The 20,496-nt window shown below is 34.1% G+C and overlaps 3 protein-coding genes across 5 annotated transcripts; 1 reads left to right on the plus strand and 2 right to left on the minus strand.

The window, feature by feature from the left end:
• Positions 748 to 9,875, minus strand: LOC109721659 (probable mannan synthase 11). The gene is made up of 10 exons (XM_020249376.1): positions 9,621 to 9,875; positions 9,104 to 9,441; positions 4,923 to 5,021; positions 4,311 to 4,563; positions 3,500 to 3,610; positions 3,050 to 3,186; positions 2,273 to 2,386; positions 1,788 to 1,987; positions 1,467 to 1,658; positions 748 to 1,369 (listed from the first exon to the last, which is right to left on the minus strand). Exons 1-10 carry the CDS (start codon positions 9,640 to 9,642, stop codon positions 1,207 to 1,209), a joined length of 1,629 nt encoding a protein of 542 aa, XP_020104965.1. The 5' UTR covers positions 9,643 to 9,875; the 3' UTR covers positions 748 to 1,206.
• LOC109721839 (50S ribosomal protein L18) lies at positions 15,298 to 19,909 on the plus strand. Of its 2 annotated transcripts, XM_020249644.1 has the most exons (5): positions 15,301 to 15,774; positions 15,859 to 15,947; positions 16,663 to 16,815; positions 17,134 to 17,305; positions 19,397 to 19,909. In XM_020249644.1, exons 1-4 carry the CDS (start codon positions 15,657 to 15,659, stop codon positions 17,287 to 17,289), a joined length of 516 nt encoding a protein of 171 aa, XP_020105233.1. In that variant the 5' UTR covers positions 15,301 to 15,656; the 3' UTR covers positions 17,290 to 17,305; positions 19,397 to 19,909. The 2 variants fall into 2 exon arrangements, with proteins under 2 accessions (XP_020105234.1, XP_020105233.1); XM_020249645.1 differs by lacking the exon at positions 19,397 to 19,909 and having other exon boundaries at positions 15,298 to 15,774; positions 17,134 to 17,311.
• On the minus strand, positions 17,879 to 19,592 carry LOC109721838 (ribonuclease 1-like). Of its 2 annotated transcripts, none has more exons than XM_020249641.1 (4): positions 19,457 to 19,592; positions 18,950 to 19,105; positions 18,643 to 18,841; positions 17,879 to 18,274 (listed from the first exon to the last, which is right to left on the minus strand). In XM_020249641.1, the coding sequence occupies exons 1-4, from the start codon at positions 19,556 to 19,558 to the stop codon at positions 18,018 to 18,020; spliced, it is 714 nt and encodes a 237-aa protein (XP_020105230.1). In that variant the 5' UTR covers positions 19,559 to 19,592; the 3' UTR covers positions 17,879 to 18,017. The 2 variants fall into 2 exon arrangements, with proteins under 2 accessions (XP_020105230.1, XP_020105232.1); XM_020249643.1 differs by having other exon boundaries at positions 18,950 to 19,115; positions 19,457 to 19,538.

The following is a 20,496-nucleotide window of genomic DNA, read 5'->3' on the forward strand; positions in this document are numbered from 1 at the left end:
TAAATAGCACTTTTTGTATAAACTCCGGACGGGCTTTGCCAACCTGGATTGTGGATCCCACCATGAACAACAGATCCCTGAAACAAATCAACAGCTAACGCTCTCTCTTCCACATTGCAAATGATGAAAAAGAACAACATTGCAATTTGCAATGGAATCTTCAGAGCAACTTTTCGCTAATAATGAATGAGAGCCACATATGAGGGTCACATGCGAGTCATTATTTTCGACTTTACAGTGTTATATGGCCAAATATTATTCAACCTAGATGAACCCCTCGAAAGGACTAGAGGGTAAATTACAACCTCAGTTTCTAAATTATTGCTTGAGTTTCATTATGGTGTCTGAACTTTGATGTGTCGTATTAGGAAACTCAAATTTAGAAGTGCTGTAATTTATCAAAAGAATCAAGTCACTATTTCTAAATCCACTGATCACTGTTTCTGACAAAGTAGTGTTTTATGCATCACCAAACTTATCAAATTAAGGAGGACTTAGAAGAAGTTAATCTTGTAAATCAAGGAGATTTTCACATAACCGACAGGTTTACGTACAATGATGGATTTCTGTTCCTCCGAGTGACGAAAGCGAATGCCGGTACTTCAATTGGCGCTTTAAAAGTTTTCTTACTGCACTAAAATTGGAGTTTTTAATATTGAAGTCCCATAATGAAACAAACAAAGCTTAGCAACCAATTTGAAATCCAAATAACAATTTAGGAATTATACTATAATTTAGTAAAGAATATATTAAATTGTCATCCAATGGGCAGAGCCATTGTGAGTTGCTTCATTTCATCTTTCTGCAAAAGAAGTTTACTCAAAATAGAAACAACATGATGGAATATTCAAATAAGTTAAGAAGGTACCTCTATCAGGTTTTTAACAGAGAAAATGGAAGGCATTAATCACTTTTTTTTCATGGCCACCATTTTGAATGCTCATCAGTAGCCTGAGAGATGCAGAGATACAATTTGTAGAGACAACATTACAAGTAGAACAAGAGAACTTGCCACTCTTCATTTCCTTTCCCTTCACATTCTCTTTTTCTCTGACATTGCGTAGATCGCGCTACTTCAAATGCTTTTTTGCCTCCACCATGAGACCAAATAGGCCATCTTATTCAATTAGGAGGAGAAAAAAAAGATCGGAATGCCAAGCACGAAAGAATTAAATTAGGTATCGATAATAAGAATACCGTCTCCTACTACGCCTCTGGCATGATTCGGCCCACATAACCGACACCCATGATAAAGAATGAGAGTGATAAAGGATAGATGTACACAAAATATTGGGTTGACCTGCAGGTCAAGTCATAAGATGCACATAGCAAGAGAAATACTCCAATTCCAAGCTCCAAGAAATGGAACCTGCTTCAGAAGATAATATTACTCGGAGTCCACTATTTACGGTACTAGTGGTTTTAGCCTGAAAGAAAAAGAATCGAAGAACGGACAGTAGAATTACCTTTTCCAGAACTTGTGAAACCTCTTCCTGCCATCTACAACCGGTTGTGCATTCAACGTGTCTCCTAATTTCTCAGTAACAACCCATTCATTTACCCGCCCAGCCTCAAAAAGACCAACGTAAACAGCTATAAAACGGTGCAAGGACATGACATTCTCGAAGAAGACCCATATGAGGATTAGATGTATTGATCTGCATAAACATGAATGTGAAATGTATTCAACTAATAGAATACGAAAATCTGATCTATGTTGGCGTATAATAAGCTTCAGATACCGAGATGGAGATTTGAAAGGGAAAAATATTAAAAAAGATTTGGACCTTGGAGTTGTAAACGAGTTGAGGAGGGTAATGATCGTTGGAACATATATCACCCCCCACCTTGGAATTTCAACTTCGGGGAAGAAACATGAGGTTGGAATCACCACGCAGTAAAATAAAAAAGTAACATTGTACGACACAAGCCTTCGAGCGAAAAAGAAGTTGTAGATCAGATAAAACTTCTTCCAAACAGGCACATTCTGTAAAAAGAAGAAAAGAAAACGCATAGAGAAAGGAGAGAATTATAGACTTTGTGTAAATGATTTATCATCAATCTAAAAGAAGGAAGATTCTATGATTCTGTATATATACTCAATAAGATACTTTTATAAAGAGAACCTATGCCCATATTAAAGGATTTGATGTCTTTTTTCTTGCTTACAATCTAAGACAAATTTGATGTCTTTTACAAATTGTACAAGACCAAAACTAAAGCACGCATCTTGATTACTGGTTATCTTTCACGAATCTGAAGGAAAACTAACCTTGGCTTTTATAATATCAAAAGCCATTTTCCGACACAAATTTGCAGGTCCGCAAGCCCAGCGATGTTGTTGATAACGATAAGCAGTGTAAGTACTTGGCAGCTCACTTTTGACCTAACATCCAAATGTCAAAAACGTTCAAATCAGGATATTGTATTTAATCAGGTTTTTTTTTTTTTTGTTGAGAAATAGGTAGCACGCTACCCGCTTCATTCATTGAAAAGATGAACTAGGCTACAGGGGTGAGGCAACACGATCAGGTGTTTACTTATGCGAAATACGTTTACTGTGCCATGAATCAATTAACTGGTCACTACAGATAACATAGATTCAATCAAGGCCTTCTTAGTTCATTCTTTATTTCTCAAAACATCACATTTGAACTAAAAAGAAAATAGAAAGCACCACAGTTTAACTGCCGTTCCTTGCCAAGTTCCTTCTATCAAAATTTCAGCAAAACATGGTAAACAAAAAGGTGGTAGGTCATCGTATGGAGTCTCAATTTAATTTCCTTAGTTTCAATTTCGTCTCTAAAAGTTTGATCTTGGTACAATTTCATCTCTAAAGTTTGACCCTGATTTCAAGCTTGTCCTTAAAGTTTTGATTTTAAAGAAGTAAGGTCTAACGATGGTCCCGACAGGGCACTTTTCGAGTCTGACTGAATCAATTTACCAAACAAAGTTCACAGATTAATTGTTATAATTGAAGCTATAAGAATGTAATTCAAATCTACGTAAAATCTCAGGAAATGAATTTGTGATAAACCTAGTTCAATACCTTAAGGTCACCCACATAAACAAACTTCCAGCCTTTGAGAGTTGCTCTGACCGCCAAATCCATGTCCTCCACTGTTGTTCGCTCTTTCCAACCTTCAGCATCCATAAGGGCTTGGATTCGCCAAATTCCAGCAGTTCCTATTATGCAAATGAGATTAAAGAATCCCAACGATCAGCAATAAATTAGCACGTGCCAATGGCAAGTCTTAGAATAATTACACAATATCGTATGTATCTATATCTTCTACAATACTCATCACTTTGTCAAGATATTTCCGGCAACCGTATAATAAAACTGGTGACTTTTTTATTAGAACTTACAACATGACTGTTGCTTACACAAATGCTTCTAATCATGGTTGAGGTGCGTGCTGAAATTTTTTATTCTTGGCTAAAGCATATAATTTTATTTTTTTTCTTTCTCTAATTTCTTACAGAAGCCATAGCCTACCATTGAAACCAAAGAAAGCAACAAGGGATGAACCCGATTCCTGTTCCACCTTGAAATGGTAATTCAGTGACATCTCCTGTATCCTTGTCATTATGCAGTCATTCACATTCACTGAAACATGATCAACAGATGAGCACATTAGCATATTTGAATTAGCATTCAGCATAATATGCAGCGAGTTCACCTTAGCTTTATTGAAAGTCATCTCTCATGTCTGAAACATAGCTTTTCCAAACTATCAGGAGCCATGACATTGGGCAAGATAAGTTTGTGAAGTGATGAATATTGATGTGGTTTTATGGCAAATCAACAATACGAATGACTTATAAATCTTTTTGACAAGCTTCTCATTTCACTACCAACAAGTAACTTCACTTGTTTCTATGTCCCTCTTTTGATCATGATTGCCTATTTGGACTCACATCAATCGTGACTTCTTTATTTTGAGAAGCAACAGTCAGACATTTTGAAACAAAAAATATGCATAGTTTCTACTGCGGTAGGAAGCTGAAGTGAGCTTTCAAGCCCCACAAGCTGAAGCTTCAATTTATAGCTACCACTTTGTTGCACCAATAAGCTTAAAGGAGAAATGTTAATGGAAAATGGCCGTAATTACTTCATCGAAAAGCTGTACTCAAATAGCACTTCAGAATAGGCGCTAGCCATGCCAAAAGGCCTTTGTGTAGCTCTTACTTAAGAAGATAGAATATTAACATAAGATCACATAAATAGTTGCCAATAAGTATATACATCTTATGAATGTGATAAGCTAAATCAGGAAGAAGGGAGCCTGCTGGTTGCAGCAGTTTACCAAACTTCCACCGAGCTTGAACGAGGGCAATCTTTGGATTGCGAACAAGGAAAGGGACAGTTCGGACTAGAAAATCGGTCGGTGGTTGGTGATCCGCATCGAAGATCGCGACATAATCACATTTCTTAACATAGTCCTGATCCATTCCTTCTTTTAATGCACCAGCTTTGTATCCTTTTCTACTATCCCTTGTTTTGTAATATATGTTCACACCTTTTGCCAACCACCTTTGGCATTCTATTTGCACCAAGTCCTGCAACTTAGCAAGCACTATGTCACCTAAGAATGAATATAAAGGAAAATGCATTTATACCTCTTGCTTGTTTTGAGAACTACTGAAGTACTTGGCTAGATGTGCAAATTATCGAGGAAAACAATACAACTCTGCATATCTAAAGAGCAACAAATGTGCATCATGTTTGATTGATTTAGGCACGAAGATATTAAACAAAACATCCGTGTGTTTATTTTTCTAGAACCTGATTATGCACGCAAGTAGGAGTGCTTCAGATAGATCTTTTGCGCAATAAAACTAACAGAACTCTCACAGTGCTTAACAGAGATCATTTGAATTAAAAGGTGTATAAAAGGATATTAAAAAAAACAATAAACCTGTATAGCTGGATCGGTAGAATCGTCGAGGACTTGAACGATTAGGCGATCTGAAGGCCACTCCAGTGCGCATGCTGCTCCGATTGATAAGTGGTATACCTGCACAAGAATAACGGATTAATAATCCCTATTATTATAAGGGGAGAATTTGCAATAAAAATAATTAAAAATACAAGCGTCCTAGAGGAACAAGTTTGCAGGCTTGGGCGAAACTCAGGCTCGACACGGTACGAAGGTCGGGCGAAAAGGCTACAACATTACAATTACCTGCCCCATTAGAGCAGCTACACCGACACTCCGTTTGCCACCAAATGTAAATAGAATTTAATCAAATTCAATAAAAGATTTAACTAAATCCTACCTCAAATCATGAGGCCTGGATAAGAGCATTTGTAATATGAGAAATTCCACCAAATTCTTTCGAATGAAATGAATTCTTATTGACTTATAATACCAAATAAACGATTTAAGGAAACTAGAATTCCAATTCTTTCAAATTCTAGAATTTAAGGCAGCAAACAGGATGCGGAGAAGCTCAAATTGTTATTGGCAGAGCAGGTTTATCATATTCCACGAAGTCCATCATATGAATATCGACCAAGGTTAATAAAAAATTCGATGTCAAAAGCAATTCAACTCAACAATATCACCACTATCTAGCTAGCTGCTAGAAAACAAAAAAGAGTTACAGAGCTGTCAGAAAATTCAAGCAAGATACTTTAAAATGAACAAAACGAACCAAATCATTTTCAACTTCAAAATTCCAGACACAATTTAGCAGATTTATTACTCCTAGTAATTTAGAAATAAAATAATTATTTTCCAAAGCAAACGAGAGAATAAGTCAACTTCAGGGAGTATATGGTGGGCATTAATTGGTTCTTAAATGGTGCGGTTGCAGTGCACAGCAATGACTCATCCTTAACTCGTGCGCCCACACACACACCACACACAGACACATTCCTACCTGTGGGGACGAGACTTAGCCATATATAGTAACTGTGACGGTGAGAGCTCAATTCGCGCCTACCCTACTATTTATAGACATCGTTTCGTGCATTAAATTTTAGATCACCTGAAAAACACGTAGGTTGGAGTAGTATTATTAACAAAGCTAAAAATTATTAAGAACAAAATAAATTTATTAATATTAGTAAATTTTACGGTGTTAATATTGATCAGATTCATTGAATCTAATATATAGCTCCTTTTTCTTTTGTTTTTCTTTAAAAAAAAATACACATTTAACTGTAGGTAGATGGTATACTTTACTTGTGGAGGAAAAAGAAACAAATTAAACACCACCACCAATAAAATAGGTTGCCGAAATAATGTGCGTGTGTGTGCATATATTGAGACCAAACAATAAGATTAAAAAGAATAAATTGCACGTCACGTCCTCAAACTATGAGGATGGTGACACTTTTATCCTCAAATTTTAATTTATTTCAAATTTTTGATTCAAACTTTCAGAATTATTATAATTAAATTATATAATCTAATTTAATTAACTAATTATTCATATATTGCCAATATGGATATGATTTTGTAAATTTTGTATATTGATAACAAAAAAGATGTATAATATATATCCCACTGATTTTAAAATAGACATTTTTTCATTAGTCACATCAATATGATTAGTAAAATTTACAAAATCATATCCATATTGGCAATATATGTATGATTTTGTAAATTTTGTATATTGATAACAAAAAAGATGTATAATATATATCCCACTGATTTTAAAATAGACATTTTTTCATTAGTCACATCAATATGATTAGTAAAATTTATCTCATTCCCGATGAATGAAGTGTATACTATACACTGAGATGAATGTGAATGGAGATATATAAGTATTATTTTCTAATTCATTTTTTTTTAAAAAAAACTCCTAACGAATATATATAAGTATTATACTACTATATATATATATATATATATATATATTATATATACAAACAAAAATAGCTGATCATACTAATATTTGTGCACCCTAACACAAGTTGAATTGCCTACTACGGAAAGGTGACGGACCAATGTCTCAAAGTGATCTGAGCCACTCGTCCACATTTCACTTTTCAGCCCTGCGTTGGCTTTTGTCAGGATGATGTGTGAAAAGTTATGGAAAATGGTTCTCTTAGTAGAATCCGTAATAATATTTTTTAATTATTATATTTTATAATTTAACGATTTCAGTTCGATTTATTATATATATTTATAATATAGAATTATGCTACTAATACTACTATACTAATCAATAGTATCACCCCTTAGTACTATTAGTTACATTTACAGCCGTTAGATGAAAGATGTGCGTGTAGAATAATAATGGTCCTTTAGACGTTAGTAAAAGATTGATTTAATAGTAAACATCTAACGATAAAAATAATATATAATATATATATATATAATATATAATAATTAATAATATATATATATATATATATATATATATATATATAATTTGGGAGGTCGAAAACTCCTAACCCCGGATGTGTTCATCTTGCATCTCATTGTATGCGTAGGATCAAATTAAAGAATACAAATAATTTCTTTCCGAATTACCGACCGTTCCTAAAACAAGTGGCAAAAGGTTTGGTGGTTGGTACCCGAAACCTAAGTTCGAATCATAGTTGATTTACATTTCTAGCTAAGTTTATTTATAAATGAAATAAACGAAACAGATAGCGTGCTATCTATCTCTCAAAATAATAATAATAATAATTTCTTTCCTAATCAGTAAGCTTCTTCTTAGCTAGTTTTAGATATATTCTATGGTTAATATTTCACCGCGCCTTCTCGTAGTAAAATGTCCGAGTACTCGGACTAAAGTCCAAACGCAAAATTATTACTGTGTAAGTGCTTCAGGTCCCTCTGACTCGCACCCAGTTTGGACCCAGCAACCACATGCTGAATAATTCTCAACCTAGTTTTCGATATTTTATTTTCTACATATTGTATGGGTATTTTGCGTGAGTTGCTAAAATTTTAGAAGTTGTTAGAGCCGTTCGTTGTTTTTAATGCGTAAGAAAAATGATTAACCATTCACTATTATTATCTTTTTTTTAAGACCAGTACATTGTAGCTTATTTGACTATCACATCTGATATTGACGTGACCATATTTAAATTATTTATCTATTTTTTTCTAAATGAATTATTTATCCAATTTAAATATTTATAAAATTATTAAAAAAATTGATGATAAATATAAAATATAAAAGTATTATTTTTTATTAACTTAAGTTTTTTATATTACTTAATTTCCTCTCACTTAATTCGAGAACACTTGTTGGGCGCATTAAAAATTTAGAGTCAACAAAAAAGTAGAAGGGTTAAATATAAATATTAAAATATCATACTCTAAACGGTTTTATTACGTATAACGGTTATTTTAAATATCATAATAAAAAAAAATTTTAATTTGAGTCATATCAAACTCCTAATTAATATAATTAAAATTTTTTTATTTAATTAAAATCCACATCCTTCTAGTATAATTAATTTCATTTACTTAATTTAAGTCTACATGGTAGGTCTATCATAATGTTGGAGATGTTTTGAGCTCAATTTTTATACAAATATCCTTCTCTGTCAGCTTGGTGTGAACTGAAATGGTTTTTTTGGATATATCTAATTATTTGCTTTTAAGAGAAAATGCATATATTTGCTGGAACCAACTGGATTCATAGGATTCCCCTGACACACAAAAAAAGGAAAAAAAACAAAAAAACAAAAACAAAACCACCTACAACCCACGAGTGCTTTAGCCCAGTCCATTATTACTTTGACAAATTCGGTCTCCAATTATAATGCCTTTAAAAATTATCAAATGTACTAACAAATAGGGAAAATTTATTCTTTTCTGAGCGACCCACAACAGTACTCTTTTTTTTTTTTTTTTATTCTTCTTCTTCTTGGATAGACTCATTGGACAAACACAAGATCCTTTTCCACGCACAGTGGAATTCATATCGGGCCGGGAATCTATTACGAGTACCAACCAACAACAATAACACAAATTCTTCTTAGCAAAAAGCCGTAGGCAACCAACAAGAACAATAAATATCGATATAGAGAGAGAAAGAGACACCGCAGCAGCAGAGAGAGAGAGAGAGAGAGAGAGAGAGAGGCGAGAGAATTTAGCGAATAAATTGAATCTACGTACGTACGTACCTCTTTCTCGTTGTACATGGGGATCTGTACGAGGACCATGGGATACGCTAGCGAGCCCCCCATCTCTACGTCCTCCGAGATCGGCCGCCACTCGTACACCTTCTCGGGCTTCCTCTTCAGTATCTTCACCAGCATGCTCACCGCCGCCATCGACAGCTTCTCCACCACCAGTATCACCGACATCGCGAGGCAAAGCGCCACCGCCGCCTTCACCGCCGGCACCACCACTGCCGCCCTCGCCCTCGCCGCTACCACCGACAGTCTGCCCGCGGCCTCCCCGACCCATTCTGCCGACGACACCGCCTCCAAGATCTCTGCTACTTTCCCTACGAGGTGAGCTGCATGCAGGAGGAAAGAAAATAATAATAATAAAATTTCATTCAGCTTCTTCCGTGGTTGGAGAAGTTCCCACTCGATAGTGACTAGCCAAACTAATCGGAGGCTACATTAGAACCGAGTTACCATAAAAAAAAAAAATTTAAAAAAAAAGAGGGGTGGGGTGGTTTGGGGTTATTACCTTGCACGGATTTGCCCTGCATCTCTCGCACTACCGAGCCTTCTTATTTAACGATGAATGGTAAAAAAATTAAAAAGGAATATGGGGCTAGAATATTGTGAGGAGCGTGCATAGGGAGAGAAAGTATAAGAAACAAATAAGTTCCTCCTGATGGAAAAGATGTGGACAAATACGAATAGTATTATATTACAGGGGGAGTCTGGTGCCATGTAGATATCTCCTTTCACATTAAATAAATACAAGCCGTACGAGTATGGGACAGGCGTCTGCACCTTGGAGTGAAAAAAAAAAAAAAAAAAATTGTAGATGGAGGGATTTTTTTTTTCTTCTCCTCCTCGTTACAGTTATAAAATTAATAATATTTCATAATAATAATAGTAATAATATTTTTTTTTATATAAAGCATTGTTGGTTCATTATAAAATTGTTATCTGTCATCCTGTGGATTAGATTTTCCTTTGTTATTCTATATGATATAATAAAATTAATTTGAAATATATTCTATGTGCATGGTGTAGCTATTATGATAAAGATGTTTTCGCAGCTATTAGGAGATGCGACATGTGTGGTCATAGAGCCAATATCAAGAATTTAATTAATAGAGGACGTTTATTAACGGAAAATATTAATATGCATTCGTTGTTGCATATACATGCCTATCACGCAAACATCTTCGTAGAGAGCTCAGATTACGATGAAGAAGGACACACTAACAATTAAACTATACTAAGAGCTTTATTTTAAATTTTTCTTTATATCTTCCTACGAGCGTAAGTTATAAATTAAGCATGGTGTTTCCATATTTTTATTTCAAAGTTTTCTCATGACTTGGCTTACAACTTATTTAAGAAAAGTAAATAAAACTAAAAATTTAATAAAATACTAGAATTCAGAATATCTAACTTTAACACAGGATATATATCAAACCACAAATTAAGCTAGAAGTTTGAACTAGAAAATTTAAATCATTTTAACGTTTTATATTTACAAATTATGAAAGCGAGAATATATACCAGATGCACAGTTTAAATAAATAGAATAATTTACTAGTGCGCTCTTCAATCGAATCAAACTCCCTGCACCACTAATTGTTGTTGTTAGATGACCAGGAGGATCAACCAGTGGATACATACGTGGATGTAGATATCACTCATCAATATAGACGAAAAATGCCCCACAAGAAGCTATATATTGATGTTCTCTAACCAATTCTTGAGAGAGACATGTAATTAATGTCCTTGCCTATGATAAAATTAATCTTACCTCGTATGTTCGATCTCCTATAATAACACTCGTGAGCATATACAAAGTCGATAAAAGAATTATCTGGACTTGGTCTCGAGTTCGAATCTCATTATCTCCAACAAAGGGTGTATGCTTTGTGATTAGGATATAAGATTTTTCTTTTTATGGTTGAAAAGCTCATTAATTAATTTACTAAGCCCCGAATTATTATGGTATAACAAACTAGTAGATGCAAAATTTGCCCACAAAATGGTGGCTTATTTCTCTTTGGGTTTGGGTTTCCCTTATATTACCCATACTACAAAATTCTTTTAGATTAAATTAAGATTTCTTACAGCTCAATCCGTAGAATCTTTCTTGATAAATTAATTGAACAAACATTTTAAAACAAAGAAACTGAGAAGGCTATAAATTTCACTTTTTGCACATTTAAATCATGCATTACCTGCGTTCCTAACATGTTGTCATGGTCGGAAGTGCAATCAATTTGCTACATTCAAAGCTATGAACAACTTTAATGTGCTTGTCTTCACCAAAAAAAAGAAAAAAAACACTTTTAGATTATTATAAGCACGCGCGTTCAAACTTAAACTTAGATTAAAGATATAATTTGCTCTTTGTAATGAAGTTGTTTATTTGAATATCGCAAACTTCATATAAAAAAAGGCCCGTTGCTTCGGCGCATCCCAAATGATCCTCTTCTTTTTCTTTTTCTTTTTTTTTGAGAGAGATAAGTAGCATGTCACCTACTTCGTTTATTTCATTTAGAAATAAACTTAACTGAAAATGTGAATCAACTAAGATTCGAACTTGGAACCTCGAGTACCAACCACAAAGCCCTTTGTCACTTGCGCTAAGGACGGTCAGTCCAAATGATCCTCTTAAACACTACAGATAAAATACAATTCGTTTTCATATTTCAGCAGATTAGTGGCCAAATATATATTTTAGAGTTATGATATGATTCAAATGTGATGAAAAAGCATGCGCAGAATAATTAAAGAGATAATTGATTCTTCCTAGGAATCAAGAGCATTATTTGTGGCAAAAACAGTTGATCCAATGGAGCAATATGACTTGGCAGATGTCTCTGTGTTTTTTGGCACATGAAAGCAAAGGAGAGGAGGGCCTGCACTGAATCGACAATAATTGAGGGATTTTTACACTTGGGTGCATAGTGTTGTTTTTCACTTTTACTGGTACAAGTAGCATAAATTTATCTTGGTAAAATTGTACTTTGACGGGTAGTAACTACATACTATTTTAGCTGTTGATTAATTAGGTCTAAATTATTTTGATTAATTTTAAATTTTTGTGATTTAATAGTGGTTCTACTAAATTTAAGGGCTCGAGCTAGCCTCTTTCGCTGAATGGAACTGCATTTTAATTAGTGGCTTAAAAAAAAGAAAAAGAAAAAGACTTGTTGTTGACGGGTTGGTTATACAATTTTACTTTTTATTTTTACAGCAGATTTTTTTTTCCCCTTTTGCTAAAAATGTCTGCATGCTATATATATACTTATCTGTCCTCTTTTATAAAAGACAACTTTCAAACTCCAAACCTATCACGCAAGAAGAAAATTAATAATTATTTATTCTAAACAGTAGTGGTTATTAAATAATTTAAACACCAACAAATACCGTATAAATTAGTTGTTTGATATTTTTTTTTCAGCACCAAAATTTGAATTTAACTTTTGTATCAATCATATAAGGCATGTTTGTTTCAACGTAAGTAGACTTGCGATGGAAGTGAACTTTGGGTTGAAGTGGAGTTCGGGTAATAAATTAATTCACTTCTGCTATTTGTTTCTAACTGTGGAAGTGCAATTCAGCGAGTTCTGTTGTTTGTTTGGTTGGAAGTAGATGACGTAAAAAGTATAGCTCTTCACTCCCGGTATACTTACCTCCGAAGTGATATCATTGTTTATTTTGTAACTTAGTGAATAATAAATTATAATAAATAAAAATTAATATAATTATATATGCATATAATATTATATATGTATGATTATAAAATAAAATTTTACAAAATCTGATTATTTGTTTGCATATAAATTATAATAATACAACAAATAAAATTATAAAGTTAAAAAATTATTAACATTTAACAAATTCATTTTTCATCATTTTCAAAATATACAAATTAAACAAAAAATATATTAAAACTTACCTTACCAAATTTGATCATATTTTAAGCATACAATCAAAATAAAAAATTTAATTACTTCTACAATTGAATATATTTGGAGTTAGGTCTAGAACTCGGGAGAGGAAAGAGTAGAGAAGAGGGTAACCTTAACCCTAACACATTAATTCCCACTCTTGTCTCTTTTTACCTCACCGAAATTGACTTCGTCCCATGGGAGGGGGAAGTCAATTTTATTATTTTGGGTGAACTAGACTTTCGGGCGTAATAAAATTATGATGAACCAAACAACGGAAGTGGTCTATTTTCACCGAAAATTACTTCTCCTTTCCACTTCCACCCCACTTTCGTACAAATAAACAGGCCCATAGTGTGTCTATATACCAACCAAAAATATTTGGTTGGTACACATCCTATATTTACTCATCCAAACAATTTTGTAAACTCTAAAATATATATGGTATAAAATTTATGTTTATATATATATATAAAAAAAATAATTATACTGATATACATATAATATATTTTTTTTGAAGAATGAAGTACCATCAAACTTGGCTTTGTAGTTTGTAGTAGTGGTAATAAATGAAGGAATAAATAAATAAATGGTGCAACGTGTCATCGCATCCACCCCGTGATACGTAACGAAACATCATCTGTACCATCGCGGAGAGATTTTCTACACTGTACAGCAGTATGTCTAGTCCTTGACCGGATCCAAACCCGAGCGATGAGGGGGTTTTGTACGAAACCAAAAGTTGACGTAAATACTAAATAGGCGCCTCGGACCCATGCATCAACACTCATTTCTCTAGAGGGGGGAAAAAAAGAAAATTAAATAGTACCATCCCATGGATGCTGTACGTGTTTAAAAATACTTCTTTTTTTTTTTTTTATAGAGTTAATTTTATACACCTCCTTGTAAATATATCAACATCAAATAACAAATATATTTTTATAAAATTTAATTTTTATATTTATTCGTGCAAAAGTCCAGTAGTATTTATATTTGCCCTCTGGTTTGTTACCGTTAATTGTAGCACTGTTTAATAGAAAATAAGTAAAATGACAATTTCGCTATAGCAAATATATCTCCCTAAAAGCCTCAACTGTTAGAATTATGCATAAATATTCTTTCAAAAATTTTCAACGGTCGTACTTCTTTCTATCATCACAAATAATATAAAAGGGATAAAAAGATCAATTTACCTGATTCACTAACCAGGGTTAAGTATTTTATATATGGTTTATTATATTTTTCTAACAAATCCTAACAGTCGGAATATATTCGAAAATGTTAGAATTTTTGTAGGAATAATTATAAAAAGTTAAGCTTTGTAGAAATATATATGTTATTCGATATGTTTACAGGAAGCTCTACGGAATCAACCATTTTTTATACTATACAAAATTCAAAATTCTAAAAGTGTTTTACTATTTTCTTATTTTTATTATAAAATTGCAGTTTGTAATCGTATGTAGCCACGTGCTTTACCGATAGCGGTTGCAACTGTAACTTTAATATATTAGAAAAAAAAATTATCAGTAGTTTTTAATATTTTAAATTTTTTATAGTATGAACACTGTGAATTAAGTCACGTCATTATCAAACTAGGACCACATCAACGGTGGAATCGATCTTCTCAAATCGATCGTTGCTTGATTTGAATCCTCACAGTGATTTTGAAACTAAGTTCGCACTTATAAATGCTGTAGATCATAGGTGGTGTGACCGTGTGCGTCAACTTGGAGGTGCGACAAACGCTACATTTATTAGGTGGTCCGCGGCCAACGTGACAGGCCAAAATGTTTTAATAATCGTAGGCCCAGAAGCTACAGTAATAAATAGAAATTGTAAAATGCTACTTTATACTTACATGTGGATATAAATTTTACATCATTTTTATTCCAGAGTTTGTAAAATTGTAAAAAACTTCATAGTATTAAATATTTTTAATTAGATACCTGAAAAAATAATGGAGTTAGGATGAGCAGGGTGCAGAAATTATTATTAATGCACCTATTACAGCCTCAAAGTATTTTTTTTTTTTACTTTTTAGCAAACAATTAATTTTTGAAACTGTTCGAAACTTATGAGGTTTAATTACACAATGAATGTCTAAGAAATACATTCTTAAAATGCTAATGTTTAGTTTAAAAAACCTTTAGATGATGCAGATAATGTATTTACCAGATATTTTTTAAAATTTATTTTTTTGAGCTCGCCGTTATTTCAAAATTTTAAATATTGAGTATCAAGAGTATGAATACACATGTTTGTACGCAAAGTGCTCTGTGGCACTGTGCACTCTACGGTTATGTTTGGCCACTGGAGTATTTGATTGTACCCAACACTTTTCACGCGCTAACGTACTCTTTCTTTTTGGATTAAATACGCGCTAATGTACTTAGAAATGTCTTTGTACAAGAGATGGTCCCCTCAGGCCCAACACTAAACCTCTAAATCCTATTATTAATCCTTCGCAGATGCGCATCAAACCGAAGCATAAAACCCAATTCCATTGATTTTCCTAGCAAAAATTAGGGCTTTTGTGGCATCCTTTGCGTGCGGGGTTGCACACCACGTGTTCGACGAAATTCCTCAGTGAAAAAGTTGGTTTTTTGCTCTGGATTTTGGTCTCCATGGCCTTGTTTTCGTCTTCGTCGCTTGGTGGGTCACTTGGGTTTATTTCGGTCGAGTATAAGAGACTAACAATTCCGCTCTTTAATAGGATTTGTGTACTCTCGCCCCACCAACGTAGTAAGTTTTATTAACACTCAAACCTTATGCTAATGTTTCAGTTTTATTTATACTAATAGATTGTATTATCTTTTGTTTTTGGAGAGGCTTCTTGGTTGTTTACGAAAATTGAGGCAAAAAATAATACTCAAACAGAGAGTGCAAAGGTCAGAGACCGTAGGATGCGAAGGAAGGTATAGTTGGGTGTCCTTTTCTTTTTTTGATAATGTAACTAGGCTGAAAATTTTAATGTTGATGCATAGTTTATAGAAAGATATTTCTATTGCAGCTGTTTCAATTCTATGTACAAAAGCTACAAATTAAGTTGTTCTTTGTGTATTATTAAATGGCGCGATCAAAGTTACTGTTCCATTGATGTGGCTAGATTGAAGTTATTGTTGTGAATCGTTACGCGTCTTTTTTTATTCTATTTGGTAGTTAAATGGGTGGAATTGTTGCTCTGAAGGGGTTTGGTCGCCTACGTTTAGAAATATGTTAATGTGATAGAAAATGCAATGCAAATACTTTTTGGAGCATGTTCACATTCACTTTACGTGCCCCCCCACTGTTGTATCATGTAATCAGTATAGTAGAGAGTGGCATCTCGGGTGGTATGTTGACCCTGCAATTTGATGAAAAGCAAACTCTTTCGTAGTTTGTGTTGCAGTAAATTACTGTTATGTCCATGTAATGTGCAATAATAGAGCTCAAATTTATTATCTCAAGGTGTATGTGTTATTGATCACTTGCCAAGCTGATGTTTATATTTTATGTTGGTTGTTGAAATACTGAGAATCTTGTTTTTGTCCCCCCTTTTTTTCCCTTCTAAATTTTATATGCATCTTAATCTCTTCGACTTCTAGGTATGTACATGCCCATTGATCTTGTTCATGTTTTCCTGTTTGGAAGTTTAACGGCACGCCTACAAAGCCAAGGCTCTCTGTCTTCTGTTCGAACAAGCAACTTTACGCCATGCTTGTTGATGATCAAAATAAGAAGACTCTCTTCTATGCCAGCACCTCGCAGAAATCCATTTGTGGCGAACCCCCTTGTAGTAAAATGGTTAGTACATCTGCTTTAATTTGTAGAATTATTTCCCGTTCATTAAAATGTTCAATTTGCATTATTCATCTTTCTTTTCTTCTTCACTCGTGTCTTCTCAAATCTATGATGGTCTGTTCTAAGTTCCAATTTCCAACCATTGTGATTCTAATTAGCTGTTAGATATCTTGGTGTGGTTAATAGTAGACCTTTTCTGGATAATAGACTTTTAAAATTATGGCATCTTTTCTTTTTCTTTTTCTTTTTCTTTTGTTGGAAAAGAAATAAATTGACCTTTTATACTGGCTGTCATTTATCTATTCTGAATTACGAGCACAGGAAGCTGCTCAAAGGGTAGGTGAGGAGCTAATCAAGGCATGCAAGGACTTGAACATTTTTGAGATATCATCTTATGACCGTAATGGATTTGCTCGGGGGGAGAGAATGATCGCATTCGAGATTCCAATCTCACAATATGGTTTCTTGTCCCGTTAGCTGTGTATTGTATGCGGTATCTCTCTCTCTCTCTCTCTCAGCCCCTCATATCTACATAAGCTAGTCGTTAATCAATATAGTGTTGTAGTCCGAGATAGGCTATTCAATAACAGCTTTTGTCTTCAGCCTTGTATCAGTCGATCTCTTTGACAACCTTATTCTTTGTTTACATCGTAATCTAGTTTCTTAGTATGTTTTTCCATTGAGTACTCCCTTTTTTTTTTTGATGATTTGTCAAAGATTTATCATGTGGTACCATTTGGAAAATGTGAATGGTACATGTGAGAGATCAAATCAGTCATTGTTCACTGGCAGTATCATCAACAGGAATAAACTTAATTGAGTCTTCAGAATCAGAAATATACTTGAGTCCAGCTATTTGTGTTCTCAGTTCTGAGTTACTAAAGACACTTGGACTCTGAATCTCTCAAGAATGAAGAAATAAGTATATCTGAGGTTTTTTGAGGTAAAATTTCATCAGGTTACCAGGACTTGCATTGTACCTTGGGAAATTCGATCAAATTTGTTAGAGTTAGATAATAGGACAGATACACAACATCTCCAAAGAACGATTCAATCAATCCAAAGGTGCAGAAAAAGATCACTTTATTGATACCCGGATAGGCCTAACCAAAGTAACATTAACTGCTAGTTAAGCACCAAGGTACTTAAATTGCAATCATCAAAGAAAACAAACAGCTGTGCTTGCTAATCTATCTATTATTACATCATTCAAAAGAACTTTGACCCTCTTCTGTGATACTTGGGAAGACTGGGAACTCGACCTTATCACGGCACTTGCTTCTTGGAAACACGGGGCATTCAATGATCTGCTTTCCTGAATTATCAACACATAGGAAAATCTGATACAGTTGGTTGGTACCCGATTCATCCCTATTGCATTCTATGCCTGGTGCAAATCCTAGACCTTCCTTTATTGCTTCCTTGATTTCATCCAGCCTGTAAAAGCCACCTGGTCTGATTCCTACAAAGATATCCAGAACCTTAATTTATTGAACATTTGCAGATGGAATTTGGCATAATTGTTTCTTTTTTTTCTTTTTTGTATATATCCTGTACAATTACATGAAATCATGCATACATTCATGAAAAGTCAGTATTGGTGCACTGGCCCCTGAAAACTCTGCTTCTTACCTCACCTGCTCATGGTGGGATATTGTATAAACACAGTTTTCACATTTATACCCCTCAAAGAAATATGCTTTCAGGGTTATGCACATGAATGCAAGCTCTGTGCATACTTCCGCAAATTTGCAGGGCTGGGGTGGTAATATATGCGAAAAAGCTGTTGGCGTCTAGACATAAAAGAGATGAGCCAGGAGGCCTTATTACCAGATTCTCTCAGAATCTCAAGGAGATTAGTCTCTTTTTGAAGCCTGAGAGCAGTCTCAAAGTAGGAATGCTGATCGAGAACCGATTCAGAGCAAGTTCCATGCTTGTTCCATTCATGTCCCCAGAATTTTAAGCCATCGTTGCTTGGGCATGCTAGGGTGGGCCAGTGCTTTTGCATTTGACCGATTAACTCCTTAATCTGCACTCAAGTGAAGCCAAAATATTATCTTTTACTTGTTGAACGAACCATCAAATGTTTCTTAGGGTAGTAAATGATAGATGCGGGAAGGGGTACGGAGAGACTTACTTCCGATGACTTGAAAGGATTATGGCTATCACAGTTCAATGGGTACGATCCATCATTATTGTTGGGCCACAGGCCATGGATTCCGAAATCAGCGAGTGGCTTTCCGCTGGTTGGATAGCAGCAACTTTGCTTAGTATCACAATATGAACCTGGCCACTGCATGAAAGTAGAAAATGTAGCACTTAACACAGATTTGTACAAATAATGGGAGGCTATGATCCTCCATGATTGAGGTATAATATGCCAACTGATTATTGCAAAAGGATCTGGTATTCAAACAATGAGATACTGGAATCACAATTGCGATTATCTAATTCTGAGTGGTCGTGATAAGTTTCGCAGGATTGAACTGTACAAACAACTACTGTATCCTTCGAATGATTGAATGATAGCTTGTTTTCTTTTATCTTCTCTTTAACTAATGGCTATGCTACTTTGATTTTGCAGGTCTGAAAAAGAAAAAAAGAAGATACAAAAGAAAAGGAAATAGTGAGTTTAGAAGCCTACCTGTTGAACGAAGTAGAAGAAATCAAAATCTTGAGCACTGGATAGAACTGCAAAAACAGGAAGAGCTAACAGAACAAGCGGAATTGAGGATTGAATCATCATGATTATGTATCGAAGGAAAGATGTAGGAATGCCCTCAAATTGATGGATGGTTGTTTATAAGCTAAAGTTAGCAACGTATATGGTTGGCATATTCCATGCTTACAGATTAGAAAACGATAAGAAGAACAAGTAAGAGAAGCGTGCTCATTGGTTGTATGTAAGAACTCTATATTAGTGCTGTCATAATTTACAAGCTAAGATTTTTATCCGATTGTCGTATTAGAAGCTGAACAAGTAAATGAATTAATGAATCATAGTTAAATGGTTGGAATACATCACTGATGAGAGCACATGTATTCACATTTCCGATCTCTCGTTTTATATATTTTATGTAGTTGGTCTTATTTATCACTAGTTGTGTTGTAGCAGATAAGGTTTCAGAGATACCAACAGCTTATCTAGCATGACTCTTACAATTTCAGGATAATGACCATATCTATTGCTTTATTACAATTTGAGTGCATTATTGAGAATAAAAAATGAATGTAGAAAAGTTGAAGACACTAATAATCTCTTGTGGAATTTCTGTATATTTTTGCATGAAAATTTTTGTGTCTTTGGATGTAATGTAAAGCTGCCTTGGTTGTTAGCTATTTCACAAGACAAGAAACAAGCCTTTTAGATTAGATTTTACTCCAAGTGTTGAGCTGTTCTTGACCTTTGGGCAACGTAAGGTCTCGTAGGTGGTTACCTTGTCAATGTCAATGTTCATGTTCTTTTTAAATTGTGTCTCACTCTTTCCCTTTTTCTTTTAAGTTTTCAATTCTTAATCCATATTATTAAATGTCACTTTATTACTGCTACATAAAAGATCATCCATGAACTTTCGGGGGTTGTTCCATTAACTTTTTTTTTATTATAAAATATAGATAACAAAAATGATATAATTGATGGAAGGAAAATCCCAATATCGCATCTAGTAAGCTAGCTCTTGTTTC

This window comes from Ananas comosus, linkage group 15, assembly GCF_001540865.1.
Source record: "Ananas comosus cultivar F153 linkage group 15, ASM154086v1, whole genome shotgun sequence".
NCBI lineage: Eukaryota > Viridiplantae > Streptophyta > Magnoliopsida > Poales > Bromeliaceae > Ananas > Ananas comosus.

Bases quoted from the DNA above. Each gene is read 5' to 3' on its own strand.
- LOC109721659 (XM_020249376.1), bottom strand. From the start codon at position 9,642: ATGCAGGGCAAATCCGTGCAAG. The intron at 9,442-9,620 runs GTAATAACCCCA...TCCTGCATGCAG, and splicing joins GCAGGGCAAATCCGTGCAAG to CTCACCTCGTAGGGAAAGTA. The intron at 3,611-4,310 runs GTAAACTGCTGC...ATCATGTTTCAG, and splicing joins TCAAGCTCGGTGGAAGTTTG to TGAATGTGAATGACTGCATA.
- LOC109721839 (XM_020249645.1), top strand. From the start codon at position 15,657: ATGGCCTTGTTTTCGTCTTCGTCGCTTGGTGGGTCACTTGGGTTTATT. The intron at 15,948-16,662 runs GTATAGTTGGGT...CCTGTTTGGAAG, and splicing joins ACCGTAGGATGCGAAGGAAG to TTTAACGGCACGCCTACAAA. The intron at 16,816-17,133 runs GTTAGTACATCT...TTACGAGCACAG, and splicing joins AACCCCCTTGTAGTAAAATG to GAAGCTGCTCAAAGGGTAGG.
- LOC109721838 (XM_020249641.1), bottom strand. From the start codon at position 19,558: ATGATGATTCAATCCTCAATTCCGCTTGTTCTGTTAGCTCTTCCTGTT. The intron at 18,842-18,949 runs GTAAGTCTCTCC...ACTTGAGTGCAG, and splicing joins ATCCTTTCAAGTCATCGGAA to ATTAAGGAGTTAATCGGTCA. The intron at 18,275-18,642 runs GTAATAAGGCCT...ATATCTTTGTAG, and splicing joins TGAGATTCTGAGAGAATCTG to GAATCAGACCAGGTGGCTTT.